The sequence below is a fragment of the Egretta garzetta genome, unplaced genomic scaffold (assembly GCF_000687185.1).
Source record: "Egretta garzetta isolate BGI_Z169 unplaced genomic scaffold, ASM68718v1 scaffold297, whole genome shotgun sequence".
Classification (NCBI taxonomy): Eukaryota; Metazoa; Chordata; class Aves; order Pelecaniformes; family Ardeidae; genus Egretta; species Egretta garzetta.
This window is the reverse complement of record NW_009260410.1, coordinates 5,589,897-5,614,864: the sequence shown is the minus strand read 5'-3', so window position 1 is coordinate 5,614,864 and position 24,968 is coordinate 5,589,897. Positions and strand designations below refer to the sequence as shown.

The window sequence follows — 24,968 nt, the reverse complement described above, 5'->3', positions numbered from 1 at the left end:
AGCTGAAGTTGTAAGGGTACTGCAGTACCAGTGAGGGTCAAAAATTCTGAGACAATAAAACTGGTAGGTGAAAAATAGTCAGTTTGATAAAATATATTCTCTCTCCTCTCCAATGCCTGTTTCTCTTAAGTCAATCTTTAGTATGGTAATCCAAAAGAGGAGTCAGGTTTTAGTGGTACCATGCTATATTATATTATATTGTGTAAAAACACCCCTGTTTTTCCTCTCTCAGCTTGGTTGCATAAAGCCAACAGGAACCACAAACTGCCCAAGTGGAAAACTGCAAGATGTGCAGGAGCTCTTTGTTAGCAGACCTTGCTGTCTTCAGTATTACGTAGGTGTCACAGGCAGACTTCAGTCAATTCACCCAGTATACCTTGCAGGCCTAAAACTGAGCCCCAGCTGAAATTGTAACCGGCACTATTGAACACTCTTCCTGTATAAAGCCCAGACACGTCATTGTATAGCAGTTTATATGGATCAAACACACAGTAAAGATGGACAATTCCAAGTAGCCTCTCCACTCCATACAAGTAGCACTGGCAGGAGAGGGTAGAAAGCTGCATTTGAAATATCTACTATCTTTCAACATTTTGGCTTCACAGAAAACATGCTTAAGCATTTAGTTCTTTGGGCCATGAAAATACCTTTGCTCCAGCTGCTCCAATTTCACCTTTTGGACCATCAAGTCCTTTCAATCCCTGTAAGATTTATAAAAATATGGAGAAATTGTATTTAAGTATATAGAAACACAGAGCATTCCTACTATTATTGTTAAAATAACTTGATACTAAAGTGTTAAGAATGGATCAGAGGTGGCAAGAGCAAGAAAGTTAAAAAACAAAGAAAAAAAACAGATGGAATAAAGTTTTTAAACATTTCCTAAATGGAAACCATTTGTACAAGGTACATTTCCTTGGATTTGGTATCCTTTTTAAAACAAGAACTTTAAAAAAAAAAAATCCTAAAACAACAAGGAGGAGGCTCTGAGCCATAGGAAACCTATTTATTCCTCCCTAAAGTAAAATTCTGGCCAGAAAGCTTGGTAATTTGTAATCACTCCATGTTGCAAACATATCCACCTCTCAAGTTCCCCACCCTAATGCAAGACTTGCCAACAAAGTGAGGGAACTGTCAGGTTTGTGCCTCCTGAAACTTGGCAGGGCTCCAGATTCCCAGATCATTTGAAAGTAGAGTGAAGAAAGCGCTAGAGAATATAACACATAGGTCAGCTTAAAGGGGAATAGCATTGATTTTCTGCAAGGCCCTCTTTCTCTCAGATGCCAAGCATTCTGCTGCAATTGGCCAGACTAAAAGTGTAGTGAAATTCACTTTCTTTATATTGAAACTGCCTGGAAACATCATCTTATGGAGAGGGGAGAGGGAAAATCATGTTTCTTACCCTGTGACCCTTGAGCCCTGGGAGACCAGGAGCACCAGGAAAGCCTCGAGGCCCCTAAGTACAAAAAAGAAAAAACAAATAAAATCCTGATTTCTGCAGATAAACCCAGAGATAATGCTGCTAACAGGGAAGAGGGTAGCAGCATTGATAGTAATACTCCTAACACTCCTTCGCCTTGGTGACATAATATAGTGAGGCATAGCATTTGAGTGTGTCACAGATGATACAGCATAACATGCTATGAAGTTAGACGGTCTCAGCATTATGTACATTTTCACTGATATTAAAAACTTTATTGTTTACATTGGTGTATGATCAAACCTCAAACAGAAGTAATGACTAGTGGTAGATCAAGTTTTGAACCTTAAAATGAAGAAACATTAATTAAACAGAACTCAAAACTCAGAGCTACCATTTAAAATAAAATAGAAACTGAGACCAAACTGCAGACTGTACATGTTCTTCCAGAATATGTCAATCAAGTAGCATGATAAACAACTGCTATTAAAACGCACCTAACAATTAAACCAAAGTTGTCTTGCATTTAGTTTGCTACCAAGTTTCTGTTTCAGGAAAGACTAAGTAATGGAAGGGAGCTAGGTGCCTCATGTTAGAAGACTGGTCACATGAATTTATAATGGAAATCACATTAACACCTTCATCCTCTCAGATAACAACAATTCAGCAAACTGAATAAACATATAATTTCTTCCTTTATGGTCCTTCTGAACCAACATTCTCAAAAAGATTATAGTTCATACCTATCAGCATAGCAATAAATCATTACCATATATTATAGAAAATGAAGCATGATGAAGCAACACTGATATGCAGAGGAGCGAAAAAGAACATATGAGATCTCCGCATGAGAGAGGAGAATTTCACACACAGACAAGCTGTTTCCTTGTTAGCATCAAGGAATGTAAAAAAGGTCTTTGTCTTCCCATAGTCAATTATATGGATAACGTTTGATCATAAAGTTCAGTAGGAAATTACTCCAGAGTTTGCAGACTCCTAATGGGAAAATAACTTTATAAAGGTATGAAATTTCTGAAATGAATATATTAGATTGCTTGACATTATTTATACTCAGTAGGTTTCTCCGCGAAGGACAATCTCTGTTGTCATACAAGGTCTTGCAAGTAAATTTGAAATTGTACAAATTATGCTTGTGTGGACTCAATATAGCCCATAAAAACTTTATTTGGCCCATGCTCAGTGGCATATGTACATCAGGTTATACAACCAGGGCAATCAAGAAGCACACACATGGGACAAGTTACATGTGAAGGAGGTAAATCATGTACAAGAGGAAACAGCCATCAGGTATCTCCTAGCAGTCTATGGGCCTTGTCATTGATCAAGACATGGCACACTTCTCTGATAAACTATCAGGGTATTCAATGGTGCTATGTAATTACAGCAAGCTCTTAATGATATTTTTTGTGTGTGTGAGCAGTTGCAATACTTCTTGCCTTCATTAGAAAGTCTTCTAAAAGATTATTCTACTGAGCAAAACAGCTTGATCTGAACAGAACAATACTCCACAGACTACATTTGCCTCAAGCAGCTTACAAAACATTGTCTTTGATCTATAAAACTTAGGAGGAAAGCTTAGGAAATCACACTGCCTTGCTAAAAAGTCATTTCTCTCTCCAAGAGATCGTATCAACTGTTGCTAACAAAATTGCCAGGAAAAAACTGGATGCTTAAAAAGAAGAGGAGGCAGCTTAAGAGACAATGTGTATCAGGTGGCTTCAGTTCTGGGATTTATGTGTCCCCTTTTCAGCCACACTACAGCTCCCTTCCAGGTACAGATACTTCACTGATGAAGGTAGAACTCTTAATATGGGCCAGAATTATATAAGATTATAAAATTATGTAATTTTATCATCAGATATACCAGCTTTCTTTTTTTTCTAGAGTAAACCATGACAAGTATCCTGTGCAGTACAAGTACATATTATTTGGAAATCCTTTAATCATATTTGCATATTGAAAATATATATGAAATTAATAATTCAATCCCCTCTTCCCCTGCCCTCAGACTGGCTGTTACAAAGGTAAACAATGCCACTCCAACCTGATATAATTTTATATTCTCTGAGCACTTCAGAAATTGAATGGCAGAGCTGTGCACTCATTATTAAAAAAGATACTGATGACATAAATGTAAATAGTCATGCTCTTACTGGAGATCCTGGAAATCCAGGCTCACCGGATTGTCCTGGTCTACCAGGTTCACCCTAAGGAAAGAAAAAAAAAAAGGAACACATGAAAACAGCAAATGTGAAGATTAACTTCTTTTATCATTCTTCCATTCAAACAAATGAGGACATTCACATCAGTATTACATATCTTCTCTTTACGGTGACAATTTCAGTGATATAAATCACCTGCACACATGACTAGCAATGCGCACTAGACACGTTAACTTTAGAAAGGTTTTTAACAAAGAATTGTGCAAACTGAAGACTGATTCCAAAATGCATCTCGGCATCACAAGATGGTGCTGCAACATAGCTTTCCTGTGAATTAATGAGGCAACCTTTTGTCATCCTCATGCAGAGTCAAATTACTTTAAGTGTCCATAGAAGCAGAATCTAAAACTGTCTGCATTATAGCTTGTTACTTCCCCTTCTGTTGAAATGTTTTAAAATGTGTATAATTTTGTTCTAGGTCAGTGATTATTTTCTGTGTCACACAAGAGGAAAGAAAATATGGTAGAACCAAATAAGCGTCTTTCAAAGATTATTCTAAGTCCTCCGAAGTCACAAGCAAACATTCCTTTATATGCATTAATCATTTCAAATGCAACCAGGAGTCTGGGCTTCAGAAAAATATCTTCTGGACAGAGAGAAGGTAAAATGCAATTAAAGAAACTCATACATACATTGGAAGTGGAGGAAGTTCTTAGAGCAGTATCAAGATTTGGCTTCGCTGCACTGAGAGTTAACTGTTTCCAATGATTCTTATAACTCTTTGTACCGTTTAATGGGAAAGCAGCTGTTACACAAGCTATGGTAATTTTTATACTAAAATATCCAGCATCTGCAGTTTTCAACTCATTTCCAAGTTATAAGTTACAGTTCAGATGGATTTAGTGTTCTTTGCAAACAAGTAATATACATCTACAGGTAAATTCTTAGGCTATTGTGCAGTACATACATACTTATGCAACATTTATAACACATACATCTTACATATATGTGTACATTCATGGATAGAGTAATAAAATCAGTTATAAATATAATGAATTATTAAGAAGTTAAAAAAAAATTAAATGCTAAAATTTTATTGTCCAGATCCAGGTGAATGTTATCATTACAGTTCTTCTAACTCATCATCCGATCCCAAAGAGAGGAGACACCTCCAATTGCCCCCTCCTAACTGTGCTATATTTTTATGTTTGATGTCAAGAAAGACATCTCAGCAGAAGAGCTGGCTGAGGCAAGAAATAATAAAGAGACAGTGCTTAAACCTTAGGTATGATGGTGACACGTAAGGAAAAGATAGGAGGGTTTTGAAAAGGATTGCTAGGATTTATAATTATGACACTGCACTTAATGAGGAGTATGATTACAAAGAAAAGTAAATAGATAAAAATAGTTACAACAGGCACATCTGCTGGTTAGTCACTGTCTCAAAGATGCCAGTATTTATTTTATTAAAAATAAAACAAGATACAAAGAATAACAAACTTACATCTTCACCAGGTTTGCCTGGAGGTCCCTCTGGTCCACGAGAACCAACTGGACCCTAAGAAATAAATATATTTGTTGAGAAGTCAATTTAGCCATTGCTAAAATATCTACTTTCGCCATTTCAAAGCCTGATTTTATAAAAACAGATGTAGAAAAGGGATGATTTTGTGCCTAAGCACACTTTCTTAATTTTTGTAGTGCTCTTTCTAACCATCCTGCCCCTAAGAAATCTGCGTTATGTTATATAAAAATATAGGATGGATTCTTTAGGAGGAAAAAAAAAAAAGTGCTGCTGTTCCAAATCTCTGGCTCTTGCTTTTATTTTTGAATCATTTTATCACCCCCCAAAAAAAAATATTCTCATCATCCTGTGTGTAAGTTACACTATCAGGTACAGTTTTACCAGTGGTTAATCCTCAGGTCTGTGGTAGAAAAATAATAGTGATTGTTTATACTATAATCATTATTATGCAGGTTCAAAACAATTCAAACTCACTGATTCAGGACAACATGCTTTGAACACCACAACTCTTGACCTAAGTTACTTAATAGCTTTGGCTGAGACAACACAAAAATATCTGTTCTAAAGTAAGGAGGTTTAATATATTGTTTGCCATTTTATTTTAGAAATGCTTGTATTTATTGGTCTTACCATAGGTCCTGGATCCCCAGGTTCACCAGGTGGGCCTGTGGGGCCAGCGCCACCCTAAAATTAAGCAAAGATGAATACGGTTACAAATTCCAAAAAGTAAAAATATATGGATATAAATTGAAATCCCTGATCAGGAAAATCACAGCCCATGGGACAGTCTGGATTCTAATTCAGAACCAGCTCACACTGCAAAATGAGTGAAAGTTGGATACTGAAATCCCTCAAGCTTTAGGTAAATCCTATGCCATACACAAATCCTTCTGGAAACTTAACACCATGCCAATACTGAAAACAGAACAGTCACCATTTTCATTGCTGTTCACTCATTAAAAAAAAGTGTGTTGGGCTAAAACCTTGTTAAAGGTCTAATAAATTGTTCCATCTGAGTTAATTTCTGTGTGCAGAGTACATCTGGCACAGAGCTCTTGAGAGCAGCATGTTTAGAATCACCTCTGGATGAAGACGCATTCATCCATGCACTACTGAAGATGGATGTTGCCTCAGAGATGTACACACAAACACCAGTTACTATGTGCTTTGCCTTCATCTCTGGCCAATTATCTTAAATCCTCTGAGGTAAAGTACTTACTTGTTTTCCTTGGAGACCTTGAGGACCTCTTGGACCCACGGGACCCTATTGAAAACATAACTTGTTACATACTGGAAAACACCCTTCCCCAGTAGTGTTCAGCAGCAGCAAGACAGCAAAATGGCCTGATAGTGACCTCCAGGATAATGTTTCTATGGTCAAGCCTTTGGAAAGGCTTTTGCTTGGGAGATTGTTGTTATTAAATACAAATTACATAGAATGGAAATCTTCAAACTCAAAAAGCCATAGCAGTGTAAATTCATTAGCAGCTGAAAATATGGGCTTGCTTGCTTGCTTGCTGGAACCTCACAGTCTCTGGAATCAGTCAGAATAACCAGGTTGCCTGCATAGCTCCACTGAAAAAAATGTAGTAACAGAATAGAGTTGGTGGGAATAGTCTTCCCTTGAAGGCAATCTCATTACTCAGACTAATCTCATAATGGAATCAATGGCAAAATAAATTCATGCTGCTGTTCTTGGCCATGAGCAGCAAAAAGCGGCAACGGAAGGATGTATTTTCATGGATCATACAAAACACCAAAACAGCTTCCAAACGGTTGTGGTTTGTTACATAAAATTCAGATTTCCCCTTAAAAAGTTTCATGGGACTTTTAGGAAAACTCTCGTGCTTATTGTAACTTATACCATGAAATAATCATAATCTTTTCTGAAACTAATTCTCTTGCTTCTAACAATACATAAGTTATCTATATTAGACAATAACTTGCATTTTGGCAGAGGCTCCAGATTTATATCTCCTACCCAAAATTCATTATTTTTTACTAATTTTTGCAAAGCAAACGCAGAAGATTTAGTAACAGAACATTTTAAAATTTTGATCAACTTTAAAAACAAAACAAAAAAAATGGTTCAGCTGAATGACTGTCAGTTAGTCTGTTTACAAGGAAAGGAAAAAAGCATATCACAGAACACGATGAATCAATTCAAAGACAGCAAGTGAGTGCCAACTGACTTTAGTAGATTTTGTGTAAGGCCTTGGAGAGACCTAGATATTGAAAAATACCTTAAAAGATATATTAATATTAAAACAAATTGTATTTGAGAGTGACAAAAGAAGAGTCAGTACAAGAGCTGCAATGTCTCAAGACAAATTGAGTGAAAGAATTAAGCAAAATGATGGAGGGCAGCAAAGTAAGTAGGACAGATTTGTGGAACAAATAGTTGTATGTGCACACAGCACATTCACTAAAGACAGACATTCGTAAAAAAGGAAAGTTCTTTGAAGAAAACACCACCAAAGTTAATCCTAAGGTAAAACATGATATTATCTTTAGAACCTTTCAAATTGTATTGAGACTGAGTTTGCAGGTTACTAGTGGGGACTTGGAGGGATAAGAGTCAGGCAGGCAAACTCAAGGACAGTACAATCACTAAAGGACGGTTTCCTTAAGAACGAATGTTAAAAATAACAGCAAAGAGAGCATCAGTATCTTCAAGATATCACAGGGTGATAAATACATGTAGTGAAAAGAGATAACATTCAAAAAGAAGCAGAGACAGCTTAGGGTGGTAAAACAGCTTTCAGAGATGGTAAAAAATTCAGTGTTAGCATTAAGTCCCCAGTGCAATAAAAGCAAAGGGCATATCTAAACAGTGAGAGATGCCAGTGATAAAACTGGACGCACCAGAGAAGTAGAACATCTGTCTTAAAGTAATAATGCACAGCTTTCAGTTAACAGCTGGTTTCAGAAATAATTTTTTTAAATTACCACAACAATAACTATCTTTGATGTCAAAATGTCAAGAGAAGCCTTCAAAGTTACCTATTTGTTTATTCTTCTTCGCATTATACCTGACACTTTTCAGTTACTCTACAGTGACTCAAGGTATGAGAAAATCAGAAGCTGGGGTTTTTTTCCCCTGTACCTTACTGTTGGTTAGCTGCTATATTTCAGAAGGGGGGAAGGAAGACAATAAGGCTAGAGGTGGAAAATAAAAAAGCTTTCAGTTTAACAGAAGAATATTTTTTCACTTTTTTTCCAGGTACTGTGCAAAACTGCACTAGAACATACTGTACATCCAAGTTCCACAGGCATTGGAAGTTGAAAAGGATTAATTCCCCTTCGGCTTTTTGCATATGCACTCCACTTCCACCCTGTTCTACAGTACAGGGCTAATCTGGTCTTACCACTGCACCAGGCATCAGTCCCATCTGACTACCAAGTCCAGATTTCTCATCCAGTCCTGCCATCTGAGCTGAAAAGGGCTGAAAAAATAAGATGGGTGATTTTAGCTGTCAGTTGTTTTGATGGTTCGTAAGGCAAATATCTATGTAACCCTACCTTCATTATTTGCATTGGCTTTGCAGTGCTAACAACTAAATTCTTGTTTTAATCATTAAAATAAAAGTTGTCTTTCCTGTAAATTTGAGGTGGTGTCATGCTTCAAAGAACAGTTGAATGCATCATGCTGTCTGCTTACCATTCTGACTCTACCCCCACTTTAAAAATAAACAAATGGAAAAATGACTTAAAATGAGTAAAACCTCCTGTGAAATTAATTTCTTTCACTACCTTCAAATTTAAATCACATTTTAACTTCACCTACAATATTCCTTCATGTCTTCTAAGCCTTTCTTCTGTTTTCACTTACTGTGCTTCAAGTTCAGTAATATCTTAAGGTAAATGGAAACGTAGCTGATGTTATGATTGCAAATTAGAATTTTTAAGCGTGTTGCCCTTATACAGCAAAGTTGAAGACCACTGCTGTTCAGGCCAATTCACAAACAAGTTTGAGCAGAGAGAACCTTCAGTGCCCTCCTTCTTCTGCAAGCACATAGTTGAAATCAACAGTGTCAATTTGCTTTGTTTGGAGCCAGATCCTCACTCACGGCAGGCCAGAGCTTACAGTGGCTGAGAAAGAGCAACAGCACAAATGTGCATTCAAGTCTTCTAAGATTTACAGTTTGTTCCACATCAGATTGGTTCCCAAACACATTTTCTGCCAGGCTGGAGATTGCCTAACTTCAGAGACAGGAATACAAACCAAAAATGTCTTGGATCTCTGGCCACACCTATTCTTTCATATTTTCTGTGGAAATCTGTGAAGGATGGTGGTCTAACACCCATCCTGGTGCTTCTGTGATTCTAAGGGATTCCTCTGTGCTGAATGTATTTACGTGGGCTGAATCTGCAGGATTCAGGACTATTTGGAAAGGTAGTTATGTCAAGAAATGCTGCCCAAACTTGCAAGCTAATGGCCTAACATGAATATTTCAGCTTATTGTCAGTGTAACTCCATTGTTTTCAGTAACAATCGAGTGAGAAATCAAAACAGATATCTTCTAAAGAGCAATAAATGTGTAACTTGAGAAATTCAAATATGTAGTTAATTATTAATCATAATTAGTGTTCCACAGAACTGGGCGGCGGGGGGGTGGGGGTGGGGGAGGTCGGTCTTGCAGAACACCTTGCCTGTATCTATGGATGGTTAGCATTGCCTCTCACAAACAATTCCTTACTTAATCTTCTCAGTGTTGGTCTGAACAATTCCAGTAAGAAGTATACTTAACTACATTTTAATTTCTCTCATTTGTTATTCTGTTATTTATAATTAATAATCTATAATTAATTTTTTTTCTTTACTGTATTCCTAATTTGGTACACCAGTTTCCTTGTACTATCACCCAGATCCTTTGGGTTAAAGTCAGGTGGCAGCAACAGAACCCTCCTGAGGATTTTTGATTTGAGCACCTTGGCTTTTCTAGATGGTAAAACCCATTGCAAAAGGTGTATCTGTACTGAGGCTTCTCACGTTCAACTTGCCCCAATTTTTGGCAGAACTTGCACTGCCGTTAGCTGCTGTCCCTCACAACCCGGAGATGGGAACTGTAGGCACAGTGTCCCACATTCACTGAAGCAAGTAGAAGTTACTCTTTGTTTCATGTGGATCTGGCCTAACACTCACTTCACTTTCTACTAAAGCAACTGTAAAACTTACCCTGCTTAGTCCATCTGGTCCTGGGTGGGTAGGATGCCCTGGAGGACCAGGGTCACCAGGCTGGCCAGGGATACCAGGTTCACCATCAATCCCTTGAGGACCCCGAGGACCCTAGAAACAAAATCAGAAATGCCAACAATGTGCAAAGATATTCATTAAAATCATTGTAACTGGCAAACAACTACCTCGTTTGTGATAAATCTGTATTCCTACAGAAAGGTTTTCAAACAAACAACATCCCTCAAGGCCTGTTCCTACCTTCAGATCAGAAGCACCAGCTAAAATTACTCACAAATCCAACACACAAGTAAACTGCACTAATTTCTCTCACAGGCTTTTTTTAGAAACTCAGGTTTCCTATCATTCCATACTGGAGTATACTATTCCTGAAAAACTGTTGGGCTTTGCACACAATATAGACTATCAAGAATTTACTTCTAAAATACAGATAACTCAGATTAGGGTACATACATACACATGCTTAGGAAACTCCAGCGTAAGGCTGGATTTTTACAGCCTTCTGACTTCATGAAAGGTTTAGACCTCTCATTCCATTGCTGAATTCTCAAAAAAGTTACACTAGCAAAAATGCAGAGTAACTCCCTTCATGTTGGTGTTATCTCTAGCTTGTGTTTGCAAAATAGCCTGGGAAGCCATCCCATTGCTCCCATTTTGATCACCCACTTCTGGTTCCTAAACTGCATTCACCTTATCTCATGTCAGAACTAAAATTAATACGGAAGCAGCTCATAAAATATTAATGGAACAAAATCAATTGCAACAGGGCCAATAAAGACATACTTCATAAACAGAGCCTTTAAAGTGCTTGTCACTACTGCTTCCTTCATTGAATAAAAATGCTTGACTATGGCAAGGAAAAAATTTATACTGTATAATGAGCTCTTCTGCTGCAAGGATCATATTCATAACACTTTGGAAGCCTGTCTCAGTGAGTCATCTTTACAAACACAATTATAATCGGAGAGATTGCTTGTATTTCCATGAGATCAGTACTGTGTTTCCTTGCAGTCTGCAACACTGACAGGGGAATTTATGTCTGAACTTCTATGGTTTGAACTAGTATGGTTCGCATGTTAAAGAAAAAACTTTTCCTTGGGAGAGGGCTATACTGGAATAGCATTGACAATAGGATTCCTGGAAAATCCCAGTGAATGAGCTAATTCTCTTAATTCTCCATCTGTCTTTATGGTCTGAAATTTCTATAAGCCTAGCAATCCGGGGAAAATCTTTTTCTTATCAGGCATACACGTACGCACACACTCCTACTCACAGAATGAGTTGTGAATAGATGGTATTCTGAAACAAATGAGATTTGTGCATGTTGGATGGAAGCAGAAGGTTCCAGCAGAAAACTTTAATATTTCTATTGTAAAGAGAAGTACACACTGCCAAACCCACAAGTGCATACTCTCCAAAGGAGGGAAAAGAATGAGTTACCTTCTTTCATTTGTTCTCAAAATAAAAAGAAAACAAAGCTAAGCATTTCAGATAAAAACAGTTGTCTATAATTAAGCAAGCATTAATACAACAACCACTGATTTTCAATATCCAAACCAAGACACCTTAACAAAATATGACCTAGAAAAATGTCTTTTTCTTCCTTTCTTTTTAGAAAAGGTCCTACTTCTTAGTCACCAAAAATCAACCTGCTTCAAGAGCAACACTGCAACCCCCCACCCCAGAACCCAAAAGTCCCCCGAAAGTATGTTTGTATTTGTAGGTGGCAACTAACCAGTGGTATATAATCAATGTTGGGGGGTTTTGTAAATAAAATCTTGATTTTAATTTTATTTATCTTATATTATTTATCTATTTATATGTATGTAGAAAGACCTCTCTTCTTTTCTTCCAACAACTCAAGGTCAGTGAGGTTCAAAAAAAAAAAAAAAAGAGAAAAATTCTCACGTAGGCCACGAGGTGGCACCATTTAAACATGCAAGTGACTGATTCTGGCCCCCTTGCTGCTACTGCTGCTGCTCTTGGGAAACTTACAGGTTTTGGCTCTGATGGAATAAAAGGAAATGCAGATCATGGTAGAACACTCTCAGACTACTATCTCTTTTAACTGCTATTGCAATTACAATCGAATGTAAATCCATATTGAAAAAAAACATATCAATGGTTCTGAGGATGCTCAAGCTTATTTTCTGTCTTCAAAATATTTTTCAAAAGTTTGTAAACACCTGAAACTGCATCATGCTCCAAACCTCTCCCTCCCTAGATGCATTTTGTAAATGCAAACATGCTGTTCGCTAGTTTTCTCTCTCATTTTTACACTAACAAAGAATTTGAAGTAAAAAAATATGCTAATACTCCTGAATTCGCTTTACATCTAAGGGTCCTGCTTTTGCAAAAGGCAGAGATCCATAGCAAGGTTGAGTTCCCTCCTCTTACAAGTCAGTAGGACCTCATTTAAAAAACAAAAATTAAAATCCAAAGAAACAAACAAAAGGCTTGGAAATGTGCTTAGTGGGTTTGTAGTACCAGCAGTCAGTAATGTATTTACCCAGGCTAATTTTATAAAGTGTGTCTGTACCAGGTTACCTGCTCCATGAGGTATTTTAAACAAACTGCAAACAAGGCTTTCGTAATATAAACTGCTCTTTGGTCTCACACCTACACTCTGACATACACACAGCTCACCAGAACCTTTGACATAACATTTTCAAGGAGCTGACTGGTTCTTAATCCCGTGATATTCCTTGAAAGCTGTATAATAACCCGTGTCAAAGGAACTCAAATCTATTTGCATCCTTTTTGCATTTTAGGTGCTTCTAGCCACCACTCTGTAGAGACATACAAGGGATGTATGGCACAGAATCAGAAATTTTTAGAGTCTCACTGATAATACTGCACATTAGGAAAGCACTTCAGATGTCTCTGTTAACACAGCTAAGATTCCTTCATGCACCGCAAGATTTCTCAATTACTTCCAGAATTCTTTTAAGCATCTTGATACCCATTCATCAGACAAACATCTTACAGCGATCTAGAGAGCAGTAGTGGCTTGGCATCCATCTCAAAGAGGCTACACACTTACTCCACTGCTTTAGCAGAAGTGTCATTACCATCTATGGACAACAGGCACTGGAGGAACAGCAGAAAGGAGTCAGTTTTAGGCCTCTCCTGCTCTCTCCTGAGGGATAGGAAAATATCCACGTAGAAATTATGATGATACAACTCTTTAAAATCTGCTTTTAGCAGCTTCTGCTCTTTAACCTAGCTATTTCAACAGGAACATGTTATCTTTGGTATTTTCAGCATTCACATTTGGCCTTTCTGTGGTTCTCTACACGCAGACACTTAAATTCCCTTATGAAGTCTTTATTTCCACTGAGCAATCTTGAGTATTCATCAGCATACCAATATATGTAGTCACATATTAACTCCTGCTAACTTCCTAAGCTTTGCCTTTTCTGAAATACTCTGAGCCACACAGCTTGCACTGTGTCTGATCTACAGTAGTAAACAACAAAAAGTCAGCAAGTTCTTAAACAGGCAAATGTGATGTGCCATTTTTTGGGGCTTGGTGGTTTTTTGTTTCGTTTTGGTTTGGTTTTTTAAATCCCAGAGAAAGCCATACTTTCAGATGCTACTTTGGGTAACTGTCGAGAAAGTATGGCTTTTAGCGGAAATACTGCTAAACCTCTGTCAATTATCTCAAAATGTTCAGGTTTCAATCTACCCAGGGAATGGCGAGATACAAATCTTTTTCTGTTTGTTACCTGATTCTTGGAAAATATGAGAAAAGCTTTGGTAACTCTAGAAGACATGGAGACAGTTTAAAGACATCTAACCTTTTGAAGTTAGTCCAGTACTTGATTTCTGAGATATTTAATAACTTACAGGTCTTCCCTTTGGTCCTCGTTCTCCCCGTGGTCCTTGTGAGCCTGGAGGTCCCTACAAGAAAGATTAGAAATAGTAAGTACTTTTTAAACTAGCTAACCACTAATAAAGCTCTGAAAATATGACGTGCAATGCTTATTTGAAAATTAATTTGAGGGGGAAGGGGGTTTCACATGATCCTAAAAAAAATAGCTACAATCACCAAGTATTCACCAGTATTTCTTCTCAATTGTACATTGCCTGAAGGGAGTAGAACCAGGATGCAGAGATCTACAAAAGAGTTTCATCTCTCATGTGCTCCACAGGTTAATTTAGCAAAGGTTTTCTGAATGCTGGAGGCTCTTAATGCAGAGAGACACACTTCCTGCTAATCCAGAACTGCTCTCTGCTTAGCCACAGCCAGGGAGCATACTGCATCTCCTTCTACTGCTAGATCCCTGCTAGAAAAGCATTCCCCAGCATCAAACCCACACAAAGGTCCTCAGCCACGCATGTACTACAACCACACATCCATTTGCTCAGGGCATAGGCTGACCTGAGACTAGTAAAAAAATCCCATAATCTTGTTGCCTCCTCAAATCCAGCGGCTTTGCAGACAATACCCACTACAGACACAGAAGAGTCCTCCTTCACATCATCCTCACAATACAAAACAGAAATGGTAGAAAGGGGAAAATGGTGTCATCAGAGAAACAGAAGATCAAAAAATACTCACAGCTGGTCCTGGGCGGCCTCGTATTCCTGAAACCTAAAGAAGGCAATATGAATTAAAGTTATCACACAACATTATGGCTGTATTTGTCATGACTACCCTATGCAAAATTAGTTATTGAAAAGTAAATAGTGAGAGAGAAAATTAAAGTACTAGGCAAGTTGTAAGGCTTTTGGGGAAAAAAAAATACATATATATATATAAATTCTACTGGTTATCTCTTTCCAGTCTGGAGTCTTTTTATAAGCAATATGAGAAAAATCTTTTCATTATAATTGTTATTCAAAATAGACTAAATGAATAAGTGAATTACAATTATTTAGTCTCAACTGATTGATTCTTTTGATTTGTTTGTCTGCCTTCATGCTAGAAAGGGATAATAAAGAAAGTGACAATTTATTTCACCAGTTTTCTCAAGTATCTTCTACACTTTCCAAATACTAATTTACCATTCTTCCTCCACAAAATTCTGACCATAAAAGTAAAGGTTCTGACAGATTTAACTCAATAAGATTTTTCCCCAAATGCAATTGACAGGACTTTCTAGAGTTACATATGTGAAACAGTGTAATTAATTCCATTCCTTTCATTCCTAGGCTGCACATTTTTGTTGTATTTCCTTAATGACTGCAATTCTGCTTTAAATCACCAAAATGTACACTACTAGGGTGTGCTGATAAAAGAAAAAAAAAAAAAAAAAAAAAGGACTTACAGGTGGCACTATTCCAGGTTCCCCTTTTTGTCCCTATAGGAAAAAGATACAAAACCATCAGACAGCAGAAAACAAGTGAAAGTACAATTGACAGTACCAGTTTCACCAATACCATCACTGTGACTGTGACAAATGCTAAGACTTCTCTAAGGATACAATTGAGACTGAATTAAAGTACCTGCAATAGCTAATCCATGCTGTTTTTAATGACTATGGGCACTGATTAAATGAAGGCTATAAATTAACAGACTCTCTTTAACTACATAACATACTGTCTGGAAGAACAGTCAAACTAGAAAATTACCATGACATTTAAGTACTATAAAACATGCTGTAGTTCTGTTACTGGATGATTTGATTCATATGAAATGCAGAGCCCAGAGCAGCATTCAGACTCCATTTCTTCAAGGTATTAAATTAAAATTCATATCATTACATTTATGGACATAAAAAAACTACATGTCCATCCACAGTGTAGGCACAGAATGCAAAATGATATCGCATAGTTTCAGAGTGAAAGGCACAGCATTTGTCAATTGACTTTTCTTTGGGCTGCATGTGTTGACAATGATTCCCTGTTACACAAAATAACTGGGTTTAGGCCTGTTGGTGGTAACCATTTTATTAAGGGGGAAAAAAAAAAAAGAGGACTTTATAAAAATAAAAAATTTCCTGCCTTGTTTATCAAGTAATAATGAGCTGTTACAGTCCATTTATTTCCATAAACTACCTCTGCATAGAGAGCTACTCAGTTTTAGTGAGTGTATATACTTGATCACCTACAAATTATTTCTATTATTTCTTGTAGGTGCTTACTATCTTAGAAGCTCATTTATCAGAATGTATTTTGATTTCTTTTGTAAAAAAAGATCTTATCTTTGTTTAATTGCATACTATGAAAGATGCTGCCCACAGAAGCGTGGCTCTGTGCAAGACCATGTCACCCCAGTTCTTCACCAGTGCCCGGACCAAATGTCCCCATTGAGCACTCAGGCTGCGGCAGACCCACCTCCTGCAGAGCCTCCTGTTGTAGAGGACCTTCACAAGTACTTGGGTAACAGTTGCCAATGTTTTACTTAGTGCTGACTCAAACATGGCCGTGATGTTATGCAAGCTGCCTTGGCGGCCTGAATTATTACCACAGTGAAAGGAGAAAGGATGCCAAAAACTGTTTTCAGCATGGTTTTGTACATTTAAACACAGCTGAGGAGTATTTTTATACTTGTGCAATCCTCCAGTGATTTATACAAAACCCCAGCTATTCATGGTCAAGTGTATGGAATAATGAAATACAACAGCAAACACAAGAAAATCAAAATTCTTATTAAAACCACTATTTAGATCAATAAGCAGTGTAAAACATTTTTTAAAACTTGAATTTGTAAGTAGAACTTTGCATTGGAGCTCCTCACATCAATGCTGTGGGGTACCAGCTAGAAGGCAGCGTACTTTGGGGGTAAGTTTGCCTAGCAAAGGTGTCACTTAGGCTCTTGTAAATACACCTGACCTCAGGTATAACTTTACACAAGACAGGCTGCAAAGCTACGCCGGCCTACGGGCAGTAGTGCAACAGCTATCTTGTGACTGATACCTGAATTAGGAACAGGTCAAAGCCAACACAAGGACAACCTGGACAAGATGCAGTTAACACCTTGTGCCGCGATACAGATATGCCTCCTGCACAAAGTTTTAACAATTCCAGGAGGAATGGTTAGAGGGGTTGTGCTACCTGCTGCACACTGGGCAGCTAAGTCTCAGCAAAAAAACAATCTGAAAGTTTTAGTAGTTTGGCTTTCCATGACCTAGTGGTCCCTTCCCTCATTTTGTGGCACTGCTAGAGATGAAACAACAAAACTACTCAAACTGGAATTCCTTTTATGTAGGCAGTAGGGATTTTCAGTCAAGGGATTCTCTATATTAAGACCAGGATTTTTGACTGCATCCCAGCATTTTTCCCATGTGGACTGCAATCTCCCTAGCCACTAAGGAAGACCAAAAGGAAATAATGAGGCATTTTTAACTGAGCCTGTGTTTAATTTCTGTGAAGTGCTCCAAGGAGATGCAAGATATTCTTTTAACAGTTGTAATACATTAAAAAAAAATAAAAAAGGAAAGGAAATCTTACCTTTCTTCCTCTACCTATTAAAAAGAACAAAGAAGAAAAGAGAGGAAATTAATGTTTTTACTCCGAGAGACAGAACACGGTAAGAGTTGAGTGAAGGTGTTACACAGCCAGAGCCACCCCCGATCCTGGATGCACAGAGGATGGTGTGTCGCCTACAGGGAGCTGGGGGAGTTCCCAGGGACATGCATGCTCCCTTGTTCAGGTGTGAGGAATCAGAACGATTTGCAAAGATGTCCCCTGTTTCTCAGACTTTTTCAGCATTGCTCAGAGTAAGAAAAAGCACTTCCGGAAAGCAGAATATCTTGTGGGGAATTGTCAGAAACTGGCTTAATGATTGACAGTGAAGTCAAAGCAAATTTTATTACTGACTTCAGTACAAGCAATGTTGATGGATCCACAACTATTACATGGTATTTTTCAAAAGATGATTGAGCTGACTGAGTGATTTTTGGCCTTTTCTTGTTTGAGAAGCACCTGCAACATCATGTGCCTGAATTCAGAGCCATATAGCCACACTCATATCCACATCCTTCAGAGGAATATTTTATTAATACCTTGAATAACAGTAAGGAATTCTGGAATGTATCCATACTGCTCTTATATTTGTTGTATGTCCCATGTTGTTGTTGGCCTAATGCCTCCCACAAAGCAGGAGGATGCACCTTCTATTTATTAATGCTTGCCACATCTTGCTCCATTGCTTAATTACACAGGTTCTTAGTACATGCTCTTTATCACTACTTTGTTCTATATTAAGCTAATCAACAGCAATTATATCTCCTGAAGAAATTGATTTAATTGTTATATATAGAATGTAATGCAAATAATGCAATACACAGTATTAATGACCATTAATTGCAAGTTAAGAGATTTTTTTTTTTTTAGGAAAATTCAGGGGGGATTGCTTCATCCAAGTCTCTCCAGGAAGAAGAAATGGACTGGAAAAGACATAATCTTTATTATATATCACAGAAAGTATGCAAACAGAGAGTTAATAATACTTCATGCTGATTTTTTTTCTTGTGTCTCACAAAAGGATTCCACATCCATATTTCCACTTTGGGGAAACACTTTATACTGTTTACATTTTACTGTTTACATATGTTTACCTTTATTCATCTATTGGAAGGGCCTCAAATTGAGCATTTTATTAAAGCCTGCACTTATTTTACTATATATATGTATACAATAAATATATACCTTTCTTAATATGTTTGTTATATAAACTTATCTTGACATATTTAACTTTCAGTCCCAGATGAACCACAAAAAGAAGCCAGAATTCGACCTCCTTGAAATATCAAGATGGAATTCAGACCAACCTTTTAATTATAAAGCCATTTGGGCTTATATCAGATTCATAGTCAGAAAAAAACTGTTTCCAGAGCCAGCTCAGGTGCAACCCAAGATGGAAGATAACTGCCAACTATCTACTCTCTTCAGATTTAAACTTCCACCATGGAAATACTATTAGAAATTTCAGTATCATGAGGTTCTTAGTTCTTTGGGCTGTCTCTCCTTTTAAAAAAGCAAACTGGAAAGTAATCTTACCAACGGTGGCATCAAAATCACGTGTTGTGTGGGGACACACAGGACAGCACTCTCCTGGGGGCACCTGTGGGTTCTCACACTCCAGCACATCTTGACACTGTATTTCATCGCAGAGAATAGCTCCGTTGTCACAGACGCAAATTTGGCATGGTGAGGGCTTCCAAATATCCCTGTTCAGGTACATCTGGCCATTCTGAGTGCAGGCTATTTCTTCAACATCTTCTCCTAGGATAGGAGAGAGAACATACAACACATTTTCTAACGATGAAATCAAAGGGGTAGCAGCTTTGGACAAGGAAAGAGCATATCTGGAGATGAGAAGCAGCATCACATACAGGAAGAAAACAGTCCACCAGCATGGCTGAAGTTGATATTAAGGATTTTTAAATATCAGTCATCTTACATGCCTTTCTTATTTTACCACCTTACTTCTTGATCGGAACGAAGTCAGATAATGAGTCATCATGGAGTGCACAAACACACCGCAGTATCAAATGAACCCCACGAGTCTCTGGATGCCATTCTGCTCAGGGGGGTACTAACTCTGTGTTGAGAAACTCCTGCCATGTGCCTGTTGCGCACAGGGTGTTAGAGACATCTGACAGGGGAGAAGAACCTGCGAGACTTCTGTACAAAACAGCACACACTACCTGCTCCCTGCTGCAGGTACCTTATGCAGCCAGACTTACAACAGTGTTGAACAGACATGGCTGTGTTTGTTGGGAAAAAAAAACAACCCTCATTTACTGGAGTCTTGGTGTAAGGTAATATCAACAGGGAGAATCAAATATTCCGAACAGGACAGTCAGTCACTGTCCAGTGGCAACAGCAATATCCAGTGCAAGGGTACTTGCAGCATTATCTCCAGCTGGGTGAAGAAAGGCTCCTCAAACTACTCATTTTGCTCAGTTCTTACAATCCAGCTGGTCACGGCCATACACGATTACTTCAGCACATGCAATTTATAACTTAGAAATTTCAAAAATTTTCCCATTTGACAGACAGGAGCATTTAAGGGTACATAACCATCTGTTTAGGTACTGTTCTATCCACACTTAAGTCTATGCCTTTTTTTTCTTCTTACTCCGTAGGCAAATACTCCAAATATCTGGATTATTTTTTTTAATCACAAGGTGAGTACATCTTGGTATCTCCCCCTAATAATGAAATATGTCTGATAAAGAATGCAAAAATCAAGTAAAGTAGAAGCTTTTCTTTGGGTACCCAACATTTTACAGAATGGCCTATTAGAGATTTTTTCACTTTGGCCCAATGAATATTTCATTCTCTAAAGGAATCAAAGTGCCCGCAAAAGCAATGAATTGTCCCCAGGCTGTCCCTAGGCAATGGGTCACAAACCTGCAAACCAAGAACCCCAGTGCCAAGATGCCCTCCTCTGAGTCACGAACAGCAAAGCTTCACACACAGTCCAGAAGATTCTCCTGACCCCTGGGATGCTGTGGAGGAGATTTATCGTATCTGGCCAGCAGCTCCATCTGACCACATAAACCTTCCTATCAAAATGTCTTTGAAACTGGACAATCCAGTTAAAACCATTATCTGAAAACTTTCAAACAGCCCTAATTTCTAACTAATATGGGACTAAGAATAGGGGTAGTTTTACATATATACACTTATATAGGACACAACCCACTAGTCAAAGATCACGACCATTATTTTTAAAGTAAACCTGTTATTAGCATAAAATTTAACAGCTCTAAGCACAAGGACAGTTTCACTGTTCTATGCATTTGTCCTAATTTAAACCAGATGTAAACAGAAAATCACAAAGCAATAAATACGAACAGATTTGGGATTTCAATTTATGCTTTAACTCAAGTCCAGTTACTCCATCGATGTCAAAGCTCAGAGAAATGGAGCAGATGTGTCATTAACTCTTGCCTGCCATCATTAACTTCTGCAGCTTTCTAATAGAAACTGAAATCCAAATTTATACCAGGTCACCTCCTCTCTTCAATTGGTTTATCACACCCACTGATAAAATGACTTGAAGGGGTGCTGCAGAAGCTCAAGAGGAAATGTTTTCAGTGTGAAGTAAAGACATCAACCTAGTGTGCTGTACAGTCCATTTATGACACTGTGAGAATCATTTTCCAAACTGCAGAACGTATTTTGGAAAGCACTCTCCTTGCTTCTCCCTTGTGTGCATGACATAACGTGCTGTCTGACATATTTAGCCTTTTCCCCCCAGATGTCTGGCATATGGTCTATGTCTTCCTTAATGTATTACCCACAGAATTTGTTGTGCTGTTCAGAAGAGGAGCAGTTTGCATAAATGAAATTTCTAAGTTACTGAGCCCAAAGTCAGCATTCTGTCATAACTTCAAATAAACCACATAGCAACTGCTTTGGCAAATCAGAGCCGAGCCAGATGGTGACTAGCTTCTGCCTGGGTCCTGGCTCAGTGCCTGAGAGGCAGGCAGACAACAGCAGGGGAAAAAAAGCACATACCAGCTTCTGGAAGTGTACTAAGAAGTCTGGTTTCCTATCAGATTGCAGATACACTGATAATTAAAAGAAACCCAAAAAAAAAAAAAATTCCACCCCACAATACTGCCAGAAAACACATTTTTAATTTTAGATATTTTGATTACATTTGGTGTGTCTAGTTTTCCTGTCTGCTGTGACTGTACTACACTGAGAGAATAACCTGAAAAGAGCAGCTATTTCAAAGCCAACTCATCCCACAAGTACATTTTGACATTTTACTCTCAGGCCTGAACTGCAGGCATGTTATCCATCTACACCCAGACCAGGAAAGGCAGCAAAGGAAATTGTTCCACCATTTCCTCCCTGGTTTGGAAACCTTCAAGTTCTTTTAATTACAGAGACCAAGTCACAAACTCTTTATGTCACATGTTCTTTCAGCCTCTACAGTTGTAATGCATGGTGCCGAATGGCTTGAGAAGCAGCTTTGGAAATTCTCAATGTGACAAAAGGATCTGGCAGCCCCATTACCCAATTCCTTTCTTACCAACAAAAAGTACAGCTCTAATTGGTGTTGGACCTGAGTAGCTAATCTACAGGGTTACGAATCCATTGAAGTCGATGAAAACGAGTTTCAAAGCAGTCTGCAAATATAAAAGGCAAGATAGAAGAAATACCCTATGATATATTTAAGGCCTCATTCATTCATGAGCTTGCACAAAGGACCTTCATGAAAGAAGATTTCAATGAAAGGCACAGTGAGTACAATGCAATTATCTATTGACCTGTTAGAGTATCAGTTTTGCTTTAAAGAACTATTTGATCAGAAGTCAAACAGTCAATTATCGTAAATACACCAAATCGTCATACTCAGAGACTACGCATCAACAGTTTGGAAGTAAAAATCACATCATGCATAAACATACCCAGGCCCAGTTTTGTGACAACACTGAAATTGTACTAATTACTCGGGGGCGGGGGGAACCCCCATCCCAGCCACTAGATGGCTGTCAAAGTCCATTGGTCATCGTGAGCCGGTGTCAGGAAAGTTTTAGCACAGTAAAGGTGTGCAAGGCACACCCTGCTTTAGGCATTTTAATGCTGAGTTTGTTTTCCTTTCAAGAACGTTACTCTCAAGGTTAATTCCACTCCTCCAACAAGTAAACCACAGGACAAGTGTTTTAAAAGGCAGCATATGAAACCATTTCAATCTTGCACCACCAGATATACATGATTTTGAAAGCAACACCCGGAAATTCACTGCTGCTTGGTTTGCTGGTTAAAGTTACTCCACGTTGTTGTACCCTTACTGCTTTCATTGACTTTGTGCATGTGAACAAGGACAGTAAGGCCGGGACATGGAACCGTATAGAACAAAAAGAAAGAAGGAAAATGATACCATAAAAAAAGAGAAAAGAGGGGGAGAGAAGCTCAGGGGGAGAACATAGTCTTGAGCAAAACGTTTTAAAAGAAAAGGGTAAAAGAGGGGAGAAAATAAATACTACTCCACGCATGCAAACAGAGAGGCTTGATGAACCTGTCAGCCTAAGGTCTTATTTTTCCTTGCAGAAATGTCCCCAAAGCCCCAAACTATACTCTCCTGTTACCTGTCTCTGCTTATAGGTAACTTGATATGGAAGCAGTCAACCACCACTACCTCAGCTGAAGAGATGGCAGGTATACAATGGAAGGGAATATGTCTCTCAATGCCCTACTCAGGGAAAAAAAATGGCCCGAGCAAAACTTGCAGATATATAGGTTTTCTGCAGATGTTGACAACTCTGGTTCATAGATGAGATGGTAAGGGAAAGAAAAGGATTTGACAGCAAAGCAGTTCCATTTCGTTGCATTTTTACTGGTCCTACCAACGTGACAGTTAAAGTTTGAGCCTAAAGGCTGATAGACCTATAGCAGTAGGAACATAGTCTAACAAAGGCAGAAAAGATGATGACTGGTATTGGAAGCACAGTCTGCCAGTTTTATGCTTTATTCTGCCGAGAGGGATTTCTTGATGCATAGTGTAACCGAACCCCAATGCTTTTACATTGCTTAACATAAGACTGGAAGAGAAGAGAAATGGTTATCTAATGAAAAAGGGTTGGAAACAAAACAGCTTGGGCAGGTAACTTCTCATCCTCTCTCTGTCATCCTGATGCTAGTTTGTGAAAAGTGTAAGGAAATATAAGATTACATAGATAGAGTGGGTTTTAAGTTTAAAAAAATTTCTAGAATATGAAAAGCTGAGTTTCAGGTTATGAATTACCAAATTTAATCCTGCTGACTCACAAAGCAGAGGTGCAGAAGTAAATCAAAGTGAAAGATGATACGTGCTAACAACCATTTCGCAGATGTACTGTTGTGCATGTGTACAGACTGCCAAGAGAAGGACAAGAGGAGCTTGCTGTTAATAATCTTTGATTGTCAGCCTGTTGCAACAATAATGTAGGGCTTGATCCAGTTCCCATTAAATCAATGGAAAAAAACTCTCATGTACTCCAATAAGAATCAGACTGCCTGTTTTGTTTATCTTCTGATAGCTTTTTTTTAGTGGGAATAAATAAAGTATTGTCCAAATTACTGTACCATGCAAATTATAATGTAAACACCAATTATTTTCAAAATCAGATACTTTTCAGGAGTGCTGATAAATACAAAACCTATTTTGCATTTGTTGCACAGAAACAATTCTTGTTAATAATGATTAACACACATGGTTTACATAAGCACTTTACAGTTACATACAAGAGGATGAACCCAGAATCCCTTACCAATAAAAGGCTGAACTGATTCACCAGTCACTTAATAAGAAATATTTGATTATCAAAATGAAATCAAGTTTGCATTCAGACATTTCCATTCAGAATGCATGGTACATCTCCGTGAACTTTAGATAACAGCTAGACTACAACAATGCACTTAAATCCAAATAATTCAGCATTCTCCTAGAAACACCGGCCACTAGCAAGGTCTGTAAGGGTTTCACTAAATGTTACAGAAGAATGAATGTTCTCTCAGCAGCTTCAAATTCAGTTTAAGTCTCCTTGCATAGCCAAGAGAATAAGCAACGAATGACACACACAGATTCATTAAGAATATCATGCAGAGGATTTATTCATTACAGGACTGTCTAAAAGAATAACTAGCACAGATATTCATTGTTCTAAAATAAGATGTCTTTCTCAAGAGGCTTTGTGTTGTTTCATGCCAGCTGAAGGTCTGGACGAACATTTCATTTTGCATTTCCCC

General features: G+C 38.0%; 1 protein-coding gene across 1 annotated transcript in view; it reads right to left on the bottom strand.

Moving 5' to 3' along the window:
* The window catches only part of COL5A2 (collagen type V alpha 2 chain), a 55,334-nt gene extending 35,597 nt beyond the window's left edge, over positions 1–19,737 (bottom strand). The window contains exons 1-14 of the mRNA XM_035899122.1: positions 19,704–19,737; positions 19,275–19,499; positions 17,724–17,737; positions 15,599–15,631; positions 14,890–14,922; positions 14,175–14,228; positions 10,308–10,418; positions 8,497–8,574; positions 6,348–6,392; positions 5,759–5,812; positions 5,108–5,161; positions 3,595–3,648; positions 1,403–1,456; positions 648–701 (exon numbers count right to left, since the gene is read on the bottom strand). Of these exons, the coding sequence (XP_035755015.1) occupies positions 648–701; positions 1,403–1,456; positions 3,595–3,648; positions 5,108–5,161; positions 5,759–5,812; positions 6,348–6,392; positions 8,497–8,574; positions 10,308–10,418; positions 14,175–14,228; positions 14,890–14,922; positions 15,599–15,631; positions 17,724–17,737; positions 19,275–19,499; positions 19,704–19,737 (897 nt within the window). The remainder of the gene's footprint in view (positions 1–647; positions 702–1,402; positions 1,457–3,594; positions 3,649–5,107; positions 5,162–5,758; positions 5,813–6,347; positions 6,393–8,496; positions 8,575–10,307; positions 10,419–14,174; positions 14,229–14,889; positions 14,923–15,598; positions 15,632–17,723; positions 17,738–19,274; positions 19,500–19,703) is intronic.
* Positions 19,738–24,968: the final 5,231 nt, after the last annotated feature.